At 36.6% G+C, this 19192-nt stretch overlaps 1 protein-coding gene and 1 long non-coding RNA gene across 2 annotated transcripts; one reads left to right on the top strand and one right to left on the bottom strand.

Moving 5' to 3' along the window:
• Positions 1-215: 215 nt before the first annotated feature.
• RpL11 (ribosomal protein L11) lies at positions 216-18064 on the top strand. The gene is made up of 2 exons (XM_065235128.1): positions 216-653; positions 17845-18064. The coding sequence occupies exons 1-2, from the start codon at positions 275-277 to the stop codon at positions 17973-17975; spliced, it is 510 nt and encodes a 169-aa protein (XP_065091200.1). The 5' UTR covers positions 216-274; the 3' UTR covers positions 17976-18064.
• LOC135712163 (uncharacterized) lies at positions 565-2053 on the bottom strand. The gene is made up of 2 exons (XR_010518559.1): positions 1970-2053; positions 565-1934 (listed from the first exon to the last, which is right to left on the bottom strand). It is a non-coding gene; the product is annotated as an uncharacterized LOC135712163 (long non-coding RNA).
• Positions 18065-19192: the final 1128 nt, after the last annotated feature.

Here is a 19192-nt window from a genome sequence, read left to right as displayed (position 1 = left end):
TGTGGAGTTTTGGCAGAAAAGTGATATTCTCCAAGAAATAAGGCCTTTCCAAGTTTAGCTTCCCTCTAACCTATGGGATATTAATGTAGGCATTGTCACTTTTATTTACTTTCAGAAATGGTAAGCGTTTCATGCCGAGGAATGGACCACGGATGGATGTTCGGCTATTGGACTGAAGACAAATAATGTTCACCATTTGCAACGATTCGTAAATAAAATTTGTTTATTTTAGGCCACCAAAACGATCGCTTCAAAGGACAAGTCCAAAAATATTATGCGCGATCTGCGTATCCGCAAGCTCTGCCTGAACATTTGCGTCGGTGAATCTGGTGATAGGCTGACCCGTGCCGCCAAGGTGTTGGAGCAGCTGACCGGTCAGACCCCAGTTTACTCGAAGGCTCGTTATACCGTCCGTTCCTTCGGTATTCGCCGTAATGAAAAGATCGCTGTTCACTGCACTGTCCGTGGTGCCAAGGCCGAGGAAATCCTTGAACGTGGTCTGAAGGTGCGTGAATATGAGTTGAGACGCGACAATTTCTCCCAGACCGGCAACTTCGGTTTCGGTATCCAAGAACATATCGATCTGGGCATCAAGTACGACCCATCGATCGGTATCTACGGTCTGGATTTCTACGTTGTGCTGGGACGTCCAGGTAAGTTTTTAAAAATAACACCTGTGCTTAGATGCTCTATTTCTGGTTAAATTAGAAGTTTATTCACACTGAGATGTTTCAGGATCATACTGGCTGCACTGTTTTTGTTTAATTTTTTGGAACATGCATTGCTTTTCGGTGAACACATTGGAAACAACAAACAATGTAATTGAGACAGATTTTTAAAACTCTGTTTCATAGATTTTAAATTCTTAAGGCCCAAACGCAATGTGGGCGGAAGCGGAACGGTAACGGCAAGTTTGACAGTCACAAATGGCATCAAGATGCCTAACCGAAGTCGATTCCGTTTTAACTAGTTTTAAATCCGGCAAGTAGGCTTACTCAGATCGGGCTTCTCCACTGTTCTTGCGCTTGGGCCTTTAGGCCTATTCTGCGCGGCGTGTGAGCTGAGGTGACACGCTGTCATTTGTGAAGACTCCGTGCAAATCAAATTGAGAGTCACCTCACCTGAGGTGACAATTGTCACACTGTCACCTCCCCTCACATGCCGCACAGATTAGGCCTATCTATTTACAATAATCATACGCAGCATAGCCAACCACCATATGAACTATATTGGCAACTTAATTTATATCTGAAAATGCTTCTTCTACTACTAAACGATGTTTTATTTCCACTGGATCTTATTGTAATATTTTCCTACAGTTTCATCCTTGACCAGATACACAATTTATACTAACGATCGCTATCGTGACCAATAAAACGACAAATTTCAAATTAATTGAATATGATTTTTTATTTCATATGATTCTGTACAGCTCTTGATCTTTGTTAAGTTTGATTTGGATCTTATTATTTTACATAGGCATATAACTTATTTAGACAGCGTGTTTTTTTATTTGTTAATTTCTACCAACTTAACATTCGTGCCCGATCCCTGATATGTTGATCGGATCGTCCGCAGCAAATTCTGAACCTTTCCACGAAGATTGTTCTCCGCTCATCCAGTGTCTGGAGAACATCCAGACGGTGGACGTCAGGATTTGCAGTACTGTTTAGGATCATTCTAAGGATCTTATTCTGGATCCTTTGAAGTTTAAAATGGTGGCGCTTAGCACAACTCTTCCAGGTTGGCATGCCTTATTCAATAACTGAAAGAATGATCTGTTTGTAGATAGTAAGCTTGTTTTTCAGCGAAAGGGTGGACTTCCTGTTAAGAGGATACAGTGATCTTATCAAGAAGTTGCACTTGGTATTCGTTTTGCCAATGTGCTCCCTGAAAATCAGCTTGTAGTCTAGGGTTAGTCCGAGGTTGACTACCTCTTTGGACCATCCCACCACTGAGCTGATTAAGCAGATTTTGTTCTGTTTTATTATTCTCAGACGGAACAAGAGAGGGCCAATATGAGTGGGAAAAAAAATAACAGTCAGGGTTTCCCCGCGTTCATACGAATCATCCAGCTGTTGCTATATTCAGATATGACATTCAAGCCTCTTGTTGCATCCCTTAACTCAGTGGGTAAAGGCGCAGCTATAAAGCAAGACCATGCTGGAGGCGACTAGGTTCGATTTCCGGTCCGGTCGAGGAATTATCCGAGTTGGAAATTTTTTCGACTTCTCTGGGCATAAAGTATGATTGTACTTGCCACACAAAAACATACTAATTCAAAAATTGTACTGGCTTAGCAATTCCACAGTAAAAATGAGCGCTTTCTAAAACTGCGGCTGTGATCCATTTAATGAATTTTTACTTAAATTTGACACTTCGAAATTAAATTAAAATGTTCGAAAATCCCTCTGTTGTTGATCGACCGATTTTCGAGAAGGTGTTTGTAAAAATTAAGTCTGGTAAAATAGCAGGTTTATTTGAAAAAAAGTAATCTGTCAAATTTAAGTGAAAATTCATCCAATGAATCACAGCCTCAGTTTTAGAAAGCGCTCATTTTTACTGTGGAATTGCTTAACCATTATGTGCGGGATACCGGGGTTTCCAGTTCTGATTTGAATAACATGGTGTAGAAAAATGCAAACAATCTTCGCGCACATAAGGGTTAAAGGACACTAAGTTTAGAGCCAGCGTTAAGTCCCAGTGTGGACGTATTGTTTATTTATTTTTTTTCCTTTGGTTTGTTTTTCCGTCGATCTTGTTTTCCGTGCTGAGCACCAATGCTACCGACGTGCCAGGAAGGCAGCTCCCACACCTGGACCCTACCTATCGACCCATCAACTCATGAACCGGGGACCAACGGCTTTACTTCCCATCCGAAGGAAGGAAGGCGTGATCAGAGATGTTATGCCTTAGAACATCCCGGCGGCGCCGACTGGGATTGAACCCAGGCCTGCTGGGGTGAGAGGTAATCACGCTTACCACTACACCACCGGCGCCGTTATACGTATTGCAGGGCTGATAGCGGGTCACTTTTTAGTGACTTTGTCACTTTTTTTAAGGTGGTCACTTCAAAGTCTCTATTTTCGTCAAAAAGTCACTAAAGTCACTTTTTTTAAAGCGAAGGAGGCGCTCAATAAAGAACGCACAATATTTTTCTTGAAAAAAAAGCTTTTTTAAACCATACAATCTTTTTCAGTGCACCTATTTATAGCACTCAGCTCTGTTTAGGAATATCGGTTAATTCTTTTTCGCTTTGACAGGTTAAATGTTGACTGAAGTTCACTTATATTCGGGTCTACGAAATATGGCGCACAGGTTGACAGATCCTTATGGGGATTTTCTGTGGAGTGAATGAATACGAATGATTCACACAAGGAGTAAAGAGTTCTAGCATATGAAGATGAGTGAGATTAATGTTATTTTTACTCTTTCTGGCGAATTCGCCCAGACATACCGCCGAACAATGAGGTGTCCGCTTTCTTTTATTCGTTAATAAAATAAAATTCCGCAGTGAAAACAACGACAAGAGGAATTTCATAAAACATAACCCCACCTAGTGCGTTTTTTATTGTGCATTTCTCACCTAACTAAACTATTTTTTCGGTAGCTTTCCAAATGGCGGAAATGGTCGTAAAAGTAAAACTGCGCTTTTGCATTGCATCGGCTTGAGGTGTTCGGCGCACTTTTTTCTTGCCTCGTAAGGAATACGCTAAAGTGACAAGACGTCCCGGATTCGCCTTCCTGTCCCGCATTACCAAATGTCCTGCAAAACGTCCCACATTATCAAGTGTCCCTAGCGTTGCCTAGCGTTCGAAATGTTGCTTTTGGTTTTTCGTTAGTGTATTTTTAGTTGTTTTCGATTCCATCATTTCTACGGGCTTCTTCAACGTAGTCCTAAATCCTGGTTTCGGTTTATTTAGAACTATAAAAAAAACCACAACACCGGTGTTGTAAATTTTGTTTTATGCTAGATATATTGTGCATTATTTTGAACCTGGTATATGTTGGAAAATCCTCTGAAGTACTTGAAGGTACTATGACGTTTTGAGAACTTCTCTAAAATGCTGGGATATTCTTGTGAGATTTTTCGTATTCTCTACAATTCTGGGAGCTTCTTTTGATTTTTAGCAGCTTTGGAGAAGCTTGGTGTTCTTATATTAAGTATTTGGACTAATTGAACTAGAACTTCAATCCGAAAAACAAAATTGATGTGCAATGAAACTATCTGAAGTTCTGGGAAATAATTTAAAGTTCTATGAAATTTTCCTGAATTCCCACATTTTCTAAAGGAGCATTCTTCTAGCGTAGCATTTTTTAATAATTCAAGACCCCCTACCCCTTCGTCCTTAAAATCAATAAACTTCTCTGAAGCTCAAAGAGCTTTTTGAACTTCTGACATATTCTGCCAAGTTCCTCAAACTTCCTTGATGTTCTGCGATATTGAATGAAAAACTATAACCCTCTCTTTAGTTAGTTTGGTCTTGAAATATTTTGTTCTTTGGAATTCTTTGAGATTCAGGGAACTTTTTTATATGCTTTGAACATTATTGAAATTATAAAAAATTTCCAAAGGATTAAAAAAAAAGTTTAGACTTCTTCGAAATGCTGGCAGATTCTAAAAGTTGTTTAATATTTTTAGAAGCTGGGAGAAATTCTCTCAATATATAAAGTTGTCTGAAATTCTTAAACTTTCTCTGATGTTCTAGGATCTTCTATGAAACTTTTAAGCTTCTTTAAAATTCTGTAAAATTCATTAGTTTTTAGGACTTCTCTGAAATTTGAGGAAAATCTTTAAAATTTCCAAAATTTACCTGAAGTTCTTTAAAACTTTCTGAAAACTTATGATCTTCTCTTAAGGCTTTGAGTTAAGATAACATGCTGGAGGATTCTCAATAAACCCTTCAAATTGCTCTTAACTTTTGAGATTTTTTTTAAACTATATATTGTTGAAATAAACTGACGCTAGGTTCTTAAATAATTTTGAAGTTCTCCCAATGATCTTCTCTGAACTTCATTAATATCTATGGAACTTCTTGAAGTGATGAGTACTTCCATAAAGTTCTGAGGGCTTCCCTCTAAAATTGTCGTGTACTCCATGTTTCGTTGAAGTCTAAGAAATAAGAACATTTATAAAGCTATTAAATAATTTTAATAAATTAATTTCACATAATGAAGGATTATTCATCTTCTCAGTGGGAAAAATATAAGTGAGTTTGTACAGTAACATAATTGGTTAAGTGTAACTAAACTGTTTTGTTTTTTTGAGAAAAACTAAGTGTTGCACCAAAATAAAATATCTTTAGAATACGGGGATGTTGTTGTACACGGAGAACAAATTATAGCAGACGCAATTATTTTTCCGTTCAAAATAACTATATTGTTCAATTGTTTTAGAGATAACCCGAAACTATAGTTGATTTGACTATATATAGAGGGCAACAACTATAGTCCATAGTTGGCTCCTCGATTGGTTCAACTATATTTTTCAGTAGATGGACAAATGTCAAACTTCCAAATACAACTATGCTTTAGTTGATTCAAGAAAACTATTGTTAGGGAAGCAAAATTTTACAATGTTTATTAAACGAACTGCTCTTCATTATCGACAAACTTCCTTAATGTTTTTCTTCTTTATCGATCTCAAAAACACAACTGCAAAATCATAAAAAAGGTGAACTAAGAGTTGAACCGTGTTCATCTGCGTGAGAGCCAGCTATCTTATCGCCTGCTCTACGCATCACAAGGTAAAAGTGTGTGGATTTATGATGATCATTTGAAACCAAATTATACAATTAAATTACATTTGACAGTTGTTATAATTGATCAAAGTTATAGTTGAATTGAGTATAAGATGAACAGTTGAATCTGTTAGGTAGATATTATTGAGTTGACGGTCAAATTAATGTTGGAATATCTATAGGTTTCTTTCAAACAACAATATTTTTCCATGTGAAAGTAACTATTAGGATTGTTATCTTAACTTAACGAATTTGTTCTCCGTGTACGGTAGCGACACCTACTTGAGTTAAGAGAAGAATCGGAAAAAATGTAAAAAAAAAGTGAGTTGCACGAAAAGACCTGTTTTTGTTTCAATAGTTTGAGTCCATATCAATAGTTTTTATGTGTTTTTTTGGTGCAGTGGCTATGTTCAACCTTTTTCATGTAAAAATGATTCCATGGAGCATTGTTGAATAACGAGGCGATTTGTGAATCGATGATTTTTGTGTGTTTAATTGTGTGTCCAAACTTCAATTTTTAGAAAATTATGCAAAAACAAGGATATGGCTGAAATAGAGCTGGCTCAAGCCATGCTTGATGGTGTCGAGTCAGTGCGCAAAAAGCAAGCGTCGCAAAAACGAGCAGCTGACAGCATGGAGGAAATAGTCAACAAGAAGAAAGCAACTGTTATAACTAACTACTTCGGAAAGAAGTAGTACTAATTTCCCTATTTTGGATCCTCTATTAGCTGTCACTAGATTCATGTACTATTCATTGTTGATTTTAAACTGTTTATTAATAAGGTGAACGTTAACCTGATACTTTAACTAGTCAAATATATTGGTTCCATGCAATCTGCATTCAAAGTTGAAGTCATCATTACGTTTTTGTGGACCACTCAGTGTTCGCTGAAGGATTGTTTACGTTCTGATGATGGATGATAACAAACTTTTACTGGAAAACAAGGAGAAATTCATACTAATCAAAGAATCTAATCTCGGCACAGAAGCACAAGATAAGGTTGAATCACATTAAATTCAACCCAGAAATAGACATTCATTTTACATTTTTTTTTTGCAAAAAATGTTAATTAAAACAAGTGGTTCACTATGGGATGCTAAAAGCTTTAGGGTTTTAATTTGGAACATCTGACTATATGTTAGATTTTGCTGTGCTTCCGTAATTGGTAATTTTCCGTTTGATTTAATCAATATTTTTCATAAAATAGATACTGAAGAGTTGTGAAAGGAAATGGATTTTACCGGATAATCGCTCCAGTTTTTCTGACCAATTACAATAATACCAATATTGCACTAAACGAAGCGGTCAAATTTAATAAGAGGCGTAATGCATTAGGAGATGCCATTAGAAAACGAATAGTATTGCGAACTCAAAGCTGACAAGAACTCATATGGGACTGATGTGCAGCCCTGCCTGTAAGAAAACTGACAACATATAAGTGCTTGTATACAATACCAATACAATATAATACCAACCAAGGGTCACAGTCTCGTCATTCAACGTTCAAAGCTTGAGGGTATTTGTTCAAATGAAATACTATATGGATGCGCATGAAAGCTAGTAGAATTGCCAGTCTTCTTGGTACGTTGTGTTCCATCGAACAGCTGAAATTTAGATGTGTTTTCCTGCAGATGAAGACGGATTATATAGGTTGTTGTATTATAAAACACGCAAAAAACCATACAATAGCGGTTGTTTTTATTAACGATAATTACAATGAATTTTCATAGCATAATGTTTAAAATGTAATACACATTTTGGGCAACAATTATGAATTGGAACAGGTTTACTGAAAAAAGGATTTATCTTGAAAATTGATTAAAATGAAAGAGTAGCCAGCAGCAGACTAGTGTAAAAATCAATCACTCATGTCTGTTTACAACAGATACCGATCATACAAGAACAAATACTACTAATATTGACAAAATGCTTAAAATCTTCTTATACATTTTTAAATTGGAGCTCAATAAGTTCTACTTGGGTCTCCTTTTTTGGTCACTTTTTGTGTCTTAAAAGTCACTTAATGGTCACTTTTTTACTCATTTTAGTCACTTAATGGTCCCTTTTTTACTCATTTTAGTCACTAAAATCACTATTTTTGGATATATTTGGTGCTATCAGCCCTGACGTATTGTTTATTGTTGTTTTACATCAACAGACTGGATGAAGCCCCAATGATGTTAACCTTATTAATCATGAGGTTGTTCAAAGCGGTCTGGTCAATTTGCGTCTCTTCTAGTTCGATAAGTTGACAATGGCTTTCGTAACGGGGTAATCTAAACGGATCATTCCAAGGCAATCTACGTAGCGCAAAACGAAGAAAGTGACATTGAACAGATTCGATTCTCTCGGCACCTGGCAGTTTGGGTTCCAAACCGCTGAACAATACTCAAGCGGCGATCGAACAAGCGAACAATAGAGAGATTTTAGAGAGTAGATGTCGGTGACGTTTTTAGTTATCATACCTTAAAGTTCTAGACGCCTAGACAACATATGCAGTGTTGTTCAAGTGTTGCTTGAATGATTGCTGCGAATCCAAAATCACACCCAAGTCGTTCGATTGTCGAGCCAAGCAGGTCATATAATATTAACGGTTTGTTTACATTAGAAGAAGGATTTTTAACAACGCAAATTAAATCATTGAACATCTTGCCAATTTTCATCAGTAATTGTCTTATTTTACGATTTCCCACACAGCTAAACTGATTTGTACCTTAACTATTCACACACAAGAAATCCGGAAGATCATAACCATTTAGGCACTATTGGAATTTTCCATTTTTCACAACAAAAACATTCCGTAACAGTAGCACAATCCTCCAATCCAAAATGATATAGAATTTAATTGTTCAACTATAAATCAAGTTTTCTAGCATCTCAGATGAATCAATTTATCAGGAAAAGTGAAAAAGTGTTCCGCTTCCAATGTCTCACGGCAATAATTTCTGCTCACAACACTATTTTAGACGTTCTTACATTCACCACCAAAGGTTGAATCGATCACTTAGTTTCTATTAAAAAGGCGCATAGCATGGTTCAACTTATCGAATGCTGCCGGAAATTAAAGATTTCGTATCGTTTAGACAAAAATTGTTCAGAACTAGATTTATAACTTTGAAGGAAATTATGCATAAATTTCAATTTATAGGTCACACGTTAGTTAAAAAAATCCAGATTGTGGAAGTTGCTATAGAATTTAAGCCGAAATTTCGTTTTGTTTCGCTGTTGTAGGGTTTTCATACCGCGAAATAAAGCCAAAGAAGAGATTCAAGCCTCTCTGAAGTGTGGCAGTCAGAGTTCCAATGGCACTTGTAATTTGATTTGACCCTTACAGCATACACTCAATCCTTTATAGCAAGCACCACACGGGCACAAATCTTGTCAATACTCAACAGTATTCACAATCATATTGACGACGAATATATTGATGAGTATATGGACACCCGCAGAGAAATGGCTTTTAATTTCAAAAATAAATCACATTGAATTCATCAATAAATATTGTAGACTCAGTGCCTATGCAGATGTTTTCTTTGAATCAAGAATAAATTTGATTAGATTCAAAAAAAAAAAAAGTTTGTTGTTTTTAGAATCAACTCTCTATTCGACTATGAGTAAATTCAACAATATTTTTCTTTGATTCTGTCATGACGTTTCTTGAATTAAAACATATATATGTTTTTCCAATCACGCGCTTCTTTTAAAAAAAAAACAAAAAAATATACTTTTTGTTTCAAAGAAAATATTTTGTTGATTCTCAAACAAAATTAACATTTTAAGTAAATAACCTGATTTTTGATTTATTTTCCACATTAATTGTTTCTTTTAATTTTAGATGTAATTAAATAATTAAAATCATTTTTTGGATGTCAAACTATATTTATTATACTTACTAAGTTACAGTATCTAAATGACAATTTTTTGTTTACTTTGTGTAAATTAATCGTTTTCATTTCAATATTTTGAATTTCATTTAGCCCTCCCCATGGCTATTTTTTGCACCTAGATGTTGGTGGGGTGAAGGGTGTTTTCGGGTTTGTGGAATCATTGGATGCTTTAGTGGTATTTTGTGCTTGTTAGATGCAGGAGGAGGTTGGGAGGGATGGGTTTGACACATGGAACTTGTCAGTTTCGCTTTCGGTGCGTTGCAGTCGGCGAGTTTGTGACTGATCGCTGTGAATCGCTGATTGTGACGGGTTTTGTGTGTCGGGCACGTTATTTGCAGATTTTTCTTGTGGCTTACTAGTACTGATTACCATTTTCGGTTCTAGTGATTTCATATATTCACATATCGGTTCAATTTAAATTTTTGAGGGTCTCCTTTAGTAGTTTTTTTTTTATTCTATTAAGTGCATTTTGTACTTTTCGCGGCTGTCGGGACTCAACGCGACCTACAGAGCTTTATCTTTATGGGGTGTTTACATCTTTGCGGATTTGCTAGCGCACGTGTACTAACCAACTAGCACGAATTTCAGTTGCTCCTGAAATCTTATGCTGGTAGACGCTGATGCCCTGTTTACATTATGCTGGTAGACGCTGATGCCCTGTTTACATTATGCTGGTGAGCTTTTTTGCTAGCAGTTGTCTCATTAGTGCTATTACAATAGCATAAGTGTTAACACCCCATTAGTAATGCGCAATTCGATAGAGCTTACCAAACGCGTTATGGGCTTATGTAATTTTTGGAATTTAGTCGGTACGGACGCGAAATCTTAGAATCTCTATTAGAATATTTAGGGAGGAGACCAAAATTAATCAACTTGCCAACATAGGCTATCACATTTATTTTGATGGCACTCTGCTAATTGACCACTTTGTCAAGCAGTTTTGGTGTGACTTTCTACGAGCGATTTCACAAAACTAATTTCTATTTTTTTAACGCACAAATGTTGGCTACTTTTCTCGTGGTTCTAGAAGAAAAAATATTAAAATAATGTTTTATTTCAAAGTTCGAGTGGAAGGGTTAACTACCACATTTCCAGCCTATTAAGCACAGCTCGCACTTAGTCTCCCTTAATCTAGCGCAGTTTAGCACCAAACGGAATGTTATTATTACTGATGGCTTTCAAATTTATTTACCTTTCCGTACGTACCGTAAGATTTGATAAAGAGATACCAATCGTTGAGATATTGTCAAAAGTCTAACACTGCTTCTTGACGCCAAACTCGGCCTACGGATTCTAAACTCGGCCTAACGCATTGCAACGCCAATGAATTCACTTCGGCCTATCGGATGAAGATAAAAATTGATTCGGTCGGAGCGCTTCTTTTGTTTTTGGGAATAATGGGTGCAAATCTTCATATCACGCGTTCTCATTGACTTCGTTCGGTAGCTTATTAACTAAAGTATCGTACCAAACGCATAATTGACTTGTTAACTCTGAAATCATCGATTTATTTGAAGTTGTCTGCTCGATAGGCCCAAAATGGGCGATTAGGCCGAAGTAGTTCTCTACCCTAGTAAACGTCATTTCAACTGCTCGAATGAAGTGGCTAATTAGCTGTTTTTTTCTGCTGTTTCGCGCGGCGTTCGCGAAGCACTGCTGCTGTCCACGACTAAGGCTCTGAACCATTTGGAGGATTATTTTAACTTTTGGTTAAAATTTGACAGATGGAAAGTTATCGATTAACCCTACTATCTGAGCGTGGTTACTTCTGACAGACAAGAAGTTAAATTTTGACGACCGTGGCTCGAAAACCGGTCGATCGACAGCACGGGGATTTTCGAACATAAGAAATAACTTTCGAAATGTCATTTTTAACCACGAGTTAAATTTAACTCGGCAAATTGTTCACAGCCTAAGGCTCTGAACCATTTGGCGGATTTTTAAACTTTTGGTTAAAATTTGACAGATGGAAATTTATCGATTAACCCTGCTATCCGAGCGTGATTATATCTGACAGACAAGAAGTTAAATTTTGACAACCGTGGCTGAGTTCTGCTCGAAAATCGAACGAACGATAAAACAAGGATTTTCGAACATAAGAAATAACTTTCGAAATGTCAATTTTAACCACGAGTTAAATTTAACTCGGCAAATGGTTCACAGCTTAAAGAGACTGAATTGGGTAAAGATACAAAAGTGAAACAATTAAAACTAAAGCACGCGAAATTTTATCCCCGTTAGTTGAAAAACGCCCTCTATTTCAACCTTCTTTTCAGCTTGACTACCACCGAAGACAACAAATCAAGAAGACTGGCAACTCTGAGATTACAACCTCAGAAGAAGGGTTGTGTATTTGCTCATTTTTCTATGCGTTGCTTCCACCTTCACTCAAGTGCAGCGCTACTGTATCTGTCGCTTGGATTCTGGCAAAGCTGCTGATTTGTTGTCTTCGCTACTACCTTCACTTTCCATATGGATGTAAACAGAAGTATTTTTTTTTGTCAATAATCAGTGCAATAATGTGTAGAACGTTACACATCATTTGCAAGCATCGTATGGAATTTTCCACTAGCTTTCTACCCAAAATAGGTAAACATGATTATACGCAACGTTGGGTTCCCACACTTTACTACCCCTGTTGGGTGATTTTGATCCTCCGTTTTTGACAGAAGGAGAAAAGGAGACAAACTAGTCAAAAGTAGGTAAAAGTGATCTGGCCGTTGGGTACTTCTGATGAATGAGGGCGTCTTAGTGGAACACCTGTATAATGAGAGAGAGAAAGATTAGTAATTTCCATTTAATTCCACTACCTTATTTGCTTATCCTTGACAGATACGCGTATTTCGTCTACAATGTGCAGACTTCTTCAGTGTCTTGTACTAATACTCGACTAGTCGATAAGTCATAGTCTGTCAAGGATAAGTAAATAAGGTAGTGGAATTAAATGAAAATTACTAATCCTTCTCTCTCTCATTATACGTTGGGTACTTGTTTCTTACCGTGTAGATTTAAGGTGATACGGCACGTCATGCAACAATGGTTGTCACTAGAGAGGGTCTAGTATAAGAGAGGAGTGGACTGTATGGTTTTGAGCCAAACGAACTGTCAAATCCAGAGCTAATCGAGCAGCGCCTATCTTGATTGGATTGGCAGTGTTGCTAGAAATCACCTAGGCATATGTTGCCAAGGCAGTTTTATTTTGAATCCGCTCCTCTCTAGTTGTCACCACAATCTTTAAATAAACGTGTTTTGGTATGCGTACGAAAGACATCTTCCTTCAAAATAGTAAATTACATACCTTAAGAAATGGTCCTGAATTGTATGAATAAAATCTGGATACATAGTTTAACACTTGTCCATCAAAATATTGCTAATTCATTCACGCATTGGTAATATTTGCATTAAAAAGTGCGATCACTCGATTTTGTTCTGCTCAGGGCATGAAAAACAGCGGCGCCGGTGGTGTAGTGGTAAGCGTGATTGCCTCTCACCCCAAAAAACCTGGGTTCAATACCAGTCGGCGCCCCGGGATTTTCTGAGGCACAAAATCTCTGATGCCGTCTTCCTTCAGAAGGGAAGTAAGGCCGTTGGTCCCCAGGCTATGAGTTGATGGGTCGATAGGTAGGGTCCAGGTGTGGGAGCTGCCTCCCTGGCATCGGTAGCATTGGTACTCAGCAGGCATGGAAAATCATTTACATTCATTTGCCTCTAACTTTTTTCATCAGCAGAATTCCGGAAAATAATGTACAGAGCTTTAGTAGGTTTTGTTATTAGCTACAATTTTTGCCCATAACTCAAATCTGTATCTCTTATGCATCACGAATTAGAGCGGGCAGAACTTGTTACTGTTTTTCAGTGAATGTAAAATACATTAATTGAAAAACAGTAGTGGCTTCTGTTCGCTCTGGCTCATCATGCATAAGAGATACGTATTTGAGTTTTTAACAAAAGCTGTAGCTAATAACAAAACCTACAAAAGCTCTCTGCATTATTTTGCAGAATTCTGTTGATGAAAAAAGTTAGGGGCAAATGAATGTAAATGAAAGCACGCAATGAATGCAAATGATTTTCCATGCCTGGTACTCAGTACGGAAAACAAAATCGGCGGAAAACAACCCTAATGAATAAATAGCATAAACGAACTGTATCCCGGATTGGTAAATTATCCCAAAAATGGTTTGGATGATACCCCGAACACGTCGTTAAGCTCTCTTTTACGGTTATTTTTATTAGGGAAGTAAAAAAGGCATGAAATTTCAATAACTGCTTTCACTTCTCAGAACCACACTTAAAACAATTACGACACGTGCTTATATAAGCACTTTCAAGTTAATTCACTTACTACTTACTACCATATTTACTTAAATAATATAATTTGAATCGTTAAAAATACGAGCTGCGAATAATGTCTCAAGTTGAATTGTTTTGTTTACCTTTTTCTACACACCGAATTACGAAGGTGTGTACGAATCATCTATCATCGTATCCAGTGTTGTCGATTAAATTGAAACAAATTGTGTAAAAACAATGCTTTTATTGCTTTTGAAGGTGCTTAAACCACCGACAAACCGACATGACACTTAATTCTCACTTATGCCCGAAAATCGTAAACGGCCGATTTAAATGTGCAGTGATCCGAGCTGTCAAAACCACAGGATTTGTTGATCAAGATAAAAATAATTTGTCCAGAATAGATCAGACACGAACCAATTCATAATTTTTGCATGCGGGTTCGTGGCTTAGCTACTAGATATGTCAGTAGTGTACTTTGGTCAGATTTTTTATAATTTTTGCTATGGTCATTCATGTCGGTTTGTCGGTGCTTAAACCATAGAGGTATAACTCTAAGACCAGAAAGTCCTGAAGAAACGTACTCAACTTTTTGGCTCATCTCTGGTACTATCTTCGGTCCCAAGCTAATCGATGCACCCCTCGAAACATAGGAAAATCCACGAACCCCTCATTTTATCTGTCAAACTTTCATAGCGAATCAAAACAAACATAGTGTAGCACTTGAATTTCGACTAGAATGGAGTACGTTAATCGATTTGTTAGGGACCAATAGGCCGTTAGTTTCCACCGGTTGCTACTACTGAATTGTACTAGCATTTTCACCAAATGTACTAGAATGTGTTGGTTCTATCTCTTTCACTCTTCTCAAAACTGAAATGCATAAACAAATGACAAAATGATACACTCTTTGAACACTGTCAAAGATCATTGCACACAAAATCAACTTTGTTCAAATCTGGTGGCTGATGCAACAAGCTTCTAAGAAAATTCCATTACAGTGAACCATATTATTTTAATTTATGTCTTCGTCAATTAGTGATCACATAAGGGTTGTGTATCCATACTTGGCATGCACAGTAGTACACGCCAACTGCTCATTTGTTAATAACTTTTCACTCAGTTATTGAAAATTCATTTTCTTTAAAGTAATTGATAGATAAGGATCATAGCTTACTATAGATATGCAAAGAGTAAGTAAGTCTTAACATTTGAATCAACACCAATGAATTTTTACACATAAAGTCCGAGATGTGCAGCGAGCATTTCTCACTTGATTTTTACAACGCAAAAACAAATACAGTTTATTACTAGAATAAAAATACTTTTTCTTACGTACCTATTACAAGCTTTAACGGAACTCTTTTTTGACAACTGTGTGCAAAGTTATTAGCAAATGAGCAGTTCTTGACCAAAACTGTGTAAGCCAAGCATGTGTGCCTTGTTCGAGGACTTGATTAGTGGGATATCTTGTTTTTTTTTTTTGTTTATTAATTTATTTGGTAAGGCTCAACCGAATTAACTTTACAGAGCCGAGGATTCATGGTCACTATACAATACATCTTAAAAATATAGTCAAAAGGTACAACACAATAAACACTTTATCTTCCGCTATCCAAAAAGCCTCCTCCATCAGAACTGGAGCCGCTTCCAGTAGTTTCATTGTATGGCAAATTGTTGAACGCCAACGAGGGTCAGAGCGCGTCCATTGCAGCAATGGACGCAAAACGTGGTCAGCACTCACACACTCATCACAAAACGGTTGCTTTCCAAAGTCGACGACGCATCGACCGAAAGAACTGCTGATGAAGAACAATGAGGAGAACCACACAATGGTTGCTGCCGAGAAAACAGACGATCGCGTAGCACACATCGAGAGTGGTCTGCTTTTGTCGACAGCCGAGTGAACACTGAGGGATATCTTGTTAATAAGGTATCTTTGGTGTAAAGCAAATCTTTGCAATAATGATTCGAAGAGTGGTTTGCGTTTTATTCCCTTCTTCCCTTTTACGCAAAATAAATCGGAATGCGTTTTGTGCTCATAATATTGCAATACTGCTCCCGCAAAAAACACCACGACTCCGAAAAAAGTTTTCATATAGTTTCCATTTGATATCCACATGATATTTTTCCAATAACAAAATTAATGATTTTTATCTGAAATTCACATAACTTTCATATAAATCACATAAATTTCATTGGACACATAAGGTTCATGTGATTTTGTAGTGCAATTACCAATTATGAGATCACATAAAAGTTATGTGAAATTCTAATGGATATTTTCCATTGGAAATGTGATTTATTTTTTGAGTGGATGACGTCATGCTCGTTTGGCTACACTAACTGACAGTCCGTTTGGCTACATTCTACTTTGTCTCCGCTTTGTATATTGTTGTTTTAAATCATCCCTGGATGGAATGATGCCCCAATGATGTTAATCAACTATAGTAAAAAAAAAACATTAAAGCACATTAAAGCATTGACATACCATAAAAACATATCTTATAGTCAGTTACTCCTACCGGTGAAAAACAAAAAAAAAAACTTTCGACGAAGCGCATCACGGGAGAGATGAAAATCGAAAACTGCAGTCCGCAAATCGCACCATATGCTACATAATTTGTGCGACTTAGAGGCAGTCTTAGCATAAGGTTGTTACGAAGCGGTCGGGGTTGAACATTCAGGTCAATTTGCCACAGGATAGCCTCGCAATCTGTCCTTCCTTGCAGGATATCGGCCACGGTTAAGGCTCTGCTTGGGTCTCTTCTAGTCCGGAGAAGTTCTAGGTCTATAAGTTGACAACGGCTTTCGTAACTTGGGTAATCGAATCATTCCAAAGCAATCTACGCAACGCAAAGCGAAGAAAGCGACGTTGAACAGATTAAATCAAGGTTGGTTGCAAATACTCATTTCAGCTAAAATAATGTTTTTAGGAATAATAAAACCAAAAGATGGTATGATGACATGTTTTACTTGTAACTTACAAGAAGAGGTTACAAAGTATGTGTTTGAAACTTAAAACCTGTAAATTTTGCTTTCTATGAGTCACAATCAGTGATTTGCTGATCGCTGAGTGAGTGAATGAGTGTGTGAAAAATTGCTGATTGTGACTCTCATGAAGTCAAATAAACTGGTTTAATATGTCAAACACATTCTTTGCAACCTCTTCTTGTATCTTACCAATTCAAAATATGATCATAGCATATAATTATTTCATAATTAAAAAAAACATTGTTTTAGCTGAAATGAGTATTTGCAACCTTGGATTAAATTCTCTCGGCACCGTTGTTTTTCCCAAAAATGGGTATTTTTTACCCATTAATCGACATAGTGGTAATAATTTGTGATCAGTTACTGCACAGTAACACATTGTCTTTGTTGTTCCTCATCTCCATTTATTGATACCCTGATTACAATAAAAAAAACGTGATTATCATATTGCATTCCATGCGAAATAATGATGCACCTGGCGATTTAAACGCTGACCAGACAGAGCCTTTATAAGCCTATCTTGATGAAATTTATCTTGTCGATAGTTATTATAACATGTTATAACTTGGAGTCTGAACGTGGTATTAAGTTTTGTTTTTCGGCATACTATGCATTTCCATCTATTTTTGCCACACAATCAAATAAAATAAGGAACAACTTTTCCGAAAAAGATATAAGTTTTCTGAGTTCATCGGCTAAAACAGCTAATGCACAATAATTAAATGTCATTCGTCACCCTATCGAATTACATTCAGTCCTGTGCAAAGAGTAATCATCGATTGGTGGTGGTCTTGTAAGTCTAAACGTTGTACATTATAAGCTATCCACCAATCATACAAAACAAAATCGATATGTTCTAGTCAACGCTTTTCCACATATTCAATCCAGCACATCAATCAGTTTTTATTCTTCTAATAATTCATAATTACAGGATACAACGTAGCTCAGAGACGGCGTAAGACCGGCAAAATCGGTTACATTCACCGTCTGACCAAGGAAGACGCCATGAAGTGGTTCCAGCAGAAGTACGACGGTATCATCCTGAACAGCAAAGCGAAGTAAAATGCGTTCCAAAACCAAGTTTTTACTGTCTTTGTAATAAGCTAATACTATTAAACACAAGAAAAAATTATGAAAACACCTGAGATCTACACGCATCTTGTATTTTATTATTGGATGACTATAAACCCGCACTTATATTAGGATTTCCTTATGAAACATTCTAATCTAATCTAATACAAACGCAGCAGGTACGAAAAAGCATTCAGGAAAATGATTAGGTTAGATAACGCCTAATCATTTTTCTTGTCAACATTGATGAATGCAACATATCAGATATAGATTCTATGAGATATTACACAACATCAAAGCGGCCAGGGTTACTGCGTTTGCTGCAAAGATGAATCTGTGAAAGGCATTTCGTAAATCCACAGGGGTTGAGGATACGTGAACATACCGTACCAAACGCTCCAGTTATGTAAAAGTATATAGGGGAAATGCAGGTAATGTCGACCTAAGTGTCCCTAACTTGGGCCCATACATAAATTCAGCAATCGACTAAATTTTCAATAGCAACCAAAAATATCTATTAGTAACGTCCCAATAACGCGTTCATCTAGATAAAATTGATAAATAGCAGATTTTTAGCGATGGGTCCAATATTAGATCCATAGGCCAACATTTAGAGACATTTTCCATAGTATATACATATAGTGGTTCTCAGAATTTCGTAAAAATTGGTAGTTTTGTTCCTTATCGCAAAATTTTAACGTTTTTTTTTTGTCATTGGGGTGACCATTTCCATGTTAAGATGGTTCAAATGTTTTTTTATTTATAACTTTTGAATCACTGGGCCGATTTCAAAGATCAAAATATCAAATGAAAGGTCATTGAAAATTACTTATTAGGAAAAATATAATAATACTAAAAAAAAAATTGAATTTTGTATTGAAAAACGTTGCTTGTATTTGTTTTTTATGGTTTGTAGACAGAGGGCGCAATATGTTTTTTTTTAATTTTTATCGCAGTCATCATTGAGCTTCCAATGATATGACGTTTGTAAATTGTAAACAGATCCATCCCATACATGAGAGAGTCATACATAATGTGAAACAAGAAAAAACATGGAAAAATAATTTACAGATGCATTTTGGTTTGAAATGATAGTATAGTATAGTATTACTATTTATGTGTGATGCGTGCAAAGTGTAATATCCCTGTATATTCAATACACTTTGATAATCGAGCAGAAAAACATCAAAGCTTTTTTTTTTTCCTTT

Source organism: Ochlerotatus camptorhynchus, unplaced genomic scaffold (assembly GCF_037179485.1).
Source record: "Ochlerotatus camptorhynchus isolate MF236.1 unplaced genomic scaffold, CSIRO-AGI_Acam_v1.1 ptg000459l, whole genome shotgun sequence".
Taxonomy (NCBI): Eukaryota; Metazoa; Arthropoda; class Insecta; order Diptera; family Culicidae; genus Ochlerotatus; species Ochlerotatus camptorhynchus.
The sequence above is the reverse complement of the archived record's forward strand: the minus strand, read 5'-3'. Positions and strand labels throughout refer to the sequence as shown.

What these genes read in the sequence shown, in the direction of transcription:
- RpL11 (XM_065235128.1), top strand. Translation starts at nt 275, where the DNA reads ATGCGCGATCTGCGTATCCGCAAGCTCTGCCTGAACATTTGCGTCGGT. An exon ending in CGTTGTGCTGGGACGTCCAG is followed by an intron (nt 654 to 17,844) that starts GTAAGTTTTTAA and finishes TCATAATTACAG; the next exon opens with GATACAACGTAGCTCAGAGA.